The 2,555-nt window shown below is 37.3% G+C and overlaps 1 protein-coding gene across 1 annotated transcript in view; it reads right to left on the reverse strand.

Annotated features, from left to right (window-relative positions):
• The window catches only part of LOC102203521 (plasminogen-like), a 37,136-nt gene that overhangs the window by 5,928 nt on the left and 28,653 nt on the right, over nt 1-2,555 (reverse strand). The window contains exons 6-8 of the mRNA XM_005753254.1: nt 1,223-1,337; nt 542-616; nt 306-446 (exon numbers count right to left, since the gene is read on the reverse strand). Of these exons, the coding sequence (XP_005753311.1) occupies nt 306-446; nt 542-616; nt 1,223-1,337 (331 nt within the window). The remainder of the gene's footprint in view (nt 1-305; nt 447-541; nt 617-1,222; nt 1,338-2,555) is intronic.

Genomic DNA, 2,555 nt, shown 5'->3' on the forward strand with positions numbered 1-2,555 from the left:
GTGGAATTCCAATAAAATTGATTCATGTTTGTGGCTGTAATGTGGGATTTTGTCCACTAAGACAAAAATATTGCACAAAATAAGGAAAGACTGAGATATTGCACATGTCACATTATGACATTTAATCATTAAATAATCTTGGACTAGTCTGTTTCTACAGTTATGCTTACATGCTTACAGTTATATATGTTGTGTCCAGTGACCAAATTTATGGATGCATTTGACTGATCCAGTTTTCCAATTGCTGTAGTATTTAACACAATTTCTATTTGTAGTTGATCAGGGATAATTAGACCCATACTGACCTCTCTAGTTTGAGCAAAGCAATGTCCGCTCCATTTGGTTCCTTCACTATTTTCTCAAGTCTCCTCTCTTGCTTTGATACCTCATTGGCGAGTTCTGTGTGGACACCCAGGAGTACCTTATAGGATGAAGGGCGGCTTGACCTATATTGTATAACATGTAGAAACATAGGCACTAATTATTTAGGATTTGAGTTTGCAGAATTTGATTTTAGGTTTTAATGGTGGCTCCTTCTGACCTCTCAAGGCAGTGAGTAGCAGTCACGACCCACTGAGGATGGATCAGTGTTCCTCCACAAAAATGGGTTCCCGTACTGGTAGAAAAACAGACATTTAGTTCAAAATGTACAGATGAACTGTAACAGCTTGCTTCAAAAAATACAGATATTAAGAGACAACAATGGTAAAACCAGTGAACTGACAAATAAAGAAAATTATCAGACAACTGATATAAATCATCTCTAATTTTCTGCTTCTAAATCTAAGGTTATTGTATTCATCATGCAAGGTACACCATGTTTGGTTAGACACCACATTTCATCTTGTTACCTTGTCCATCAGTAACACTGTGAAGAATCTTGGAGTCATTTTTGACACACTCATTAAACAAATACGTAGGACTGCCTTCCTGCATTTACACAATATCTCTAAAATTTGAAACATCTTGTCTCAGAATGATGGTAAAAAACTAGTTCATGTATACAATACTTTTAGTCTGAATTTTAATAATTCATTTTTATTATTAGTCAGACCTAATACCTCAGTAAAAACAAAATCAACTAAACAAAAAACAAGTGAACAAAAAAAAACTTGTGTATATTTTTCAATCAAAATAATTTAAATTTCTGGATAACTCTATATATCTGTTAGGGAAATTCAGAGTATTTTAAAAATGTAACTCTTTGGTGTTATATCCTTACATGGTCCGGAGACTGATTTGCCAGGGCCATGAGTGAGGCTTCGATACACAGCCGCCGACAATACGACCAAAACAGCGTTTTGGTTTGACAACCGGCGTTCCACATTCCAGTCCAGCTGCAAGGTAATGATTTATTGTCATGAATTCTCACAAGCCCAGTGAAGCAAAAAAAAGACAAAGTTAGCTTCAAGTTTTGAGGAATTAATTAATAGACAGAAGTCTTAACACCCTTGTCAGCCACAGGAAAATTGAACGGACAAAAAAAAAATTCTGTTGAAACTGAAAGAGTTGACAAGAGTTATTACCAGTGATGGGAATAACGACGTTACTAACAGCATTACTTTTTTCAGCAACGAGTAATCTAACGAATTACTATTTCTATCGTTACAACACTGTTACCGTTACTAACAACAAAATGCAGTGCGGTCGCGTTACTATTTTTCAACAAACAGACGGTTGAAGCTGTGTTCAGCTTACCGCATCTTATATCAGTTGCACGGAAGTAGCAATCTGGGCGCTACAGCTTTAAGCAACTGCGCGCTCCCGCGGACAGCAATCGCTTTCTGCTCGACGATCACTTTTTGGTACACCTGGAGCTAAGCAGGTGTTTGACTGAGGAAGAATAAAGTAGTCGTGGTAAGCCAATCACATGACCACTTCAAGATGACAAAGCAACAAGCTGATATATACCTGTTTTTAATTATATTGATAGGCCATGTAAAACCAGAGTCATGATAAATAATATATCCTCGGCGTTTTTCCTGAATAGTTTCGTCACATTTACTCTCTAAGCACAGAGCTAGCAAGCACTCTGTGCTTATGACCAAAACAAAACAAAAAAACAAAAAAAACCCTGCCCTTTTGTGTTGATCGACCAATCAAAAAATGATATGGCAACATGACATTTGGTTGTTTAGGAAGACGGGGCATTTTAGGAGTGACGGCGAGAGAGAGAGAGAGAGAGAGAGAGAGCAAGTTTTGAGATGTGAGAGATTTGTGACATTTAGCGTGTTTGGAGTGTGTAGTTAATGTGTTGTCTTGTGTAGTTAGTGTGTAGTGTTGTGGATAGATTTGTGTTGTGTGTCAGAACAATGAGGTGACTGCTGTCTGCAGGTGTCAGGCTGTGATGTTCTCCTTTATAGTGGACAGAATTTACTTTTTAGGAGTGGCACAAATAATTTGTGTGGTATCTTATTGAATGCAGAACGCCTGATTGTTCTGTAAATAGTTTGAAATGGTTATAAAAAAGAGGGTAAAAGCTAAATGGCTGCAAATAACTTGTGGTTTGTGTTAACCCTCTCCAGGCAGACGTTGCAGATTTGCAACAGTTAAGA

The sequence above is a fragment of the Pundamilia nyererei genome, unplaced genomic scaffold, assembly GCF_000239375.1.
Source record: "Pundamilia nyererei isolate P.nyererei 1_Seehausen unplaced genomic scaffold, PunNye1.0 scaffold00415, whole genome shotgun sequence".
Lineage (NCBI taxonomy): Eukaryota > Metazoa > Chordata > Actinopteri > Cichliformes > Cichlidae > Pundamilia > Pundamilia nyererei.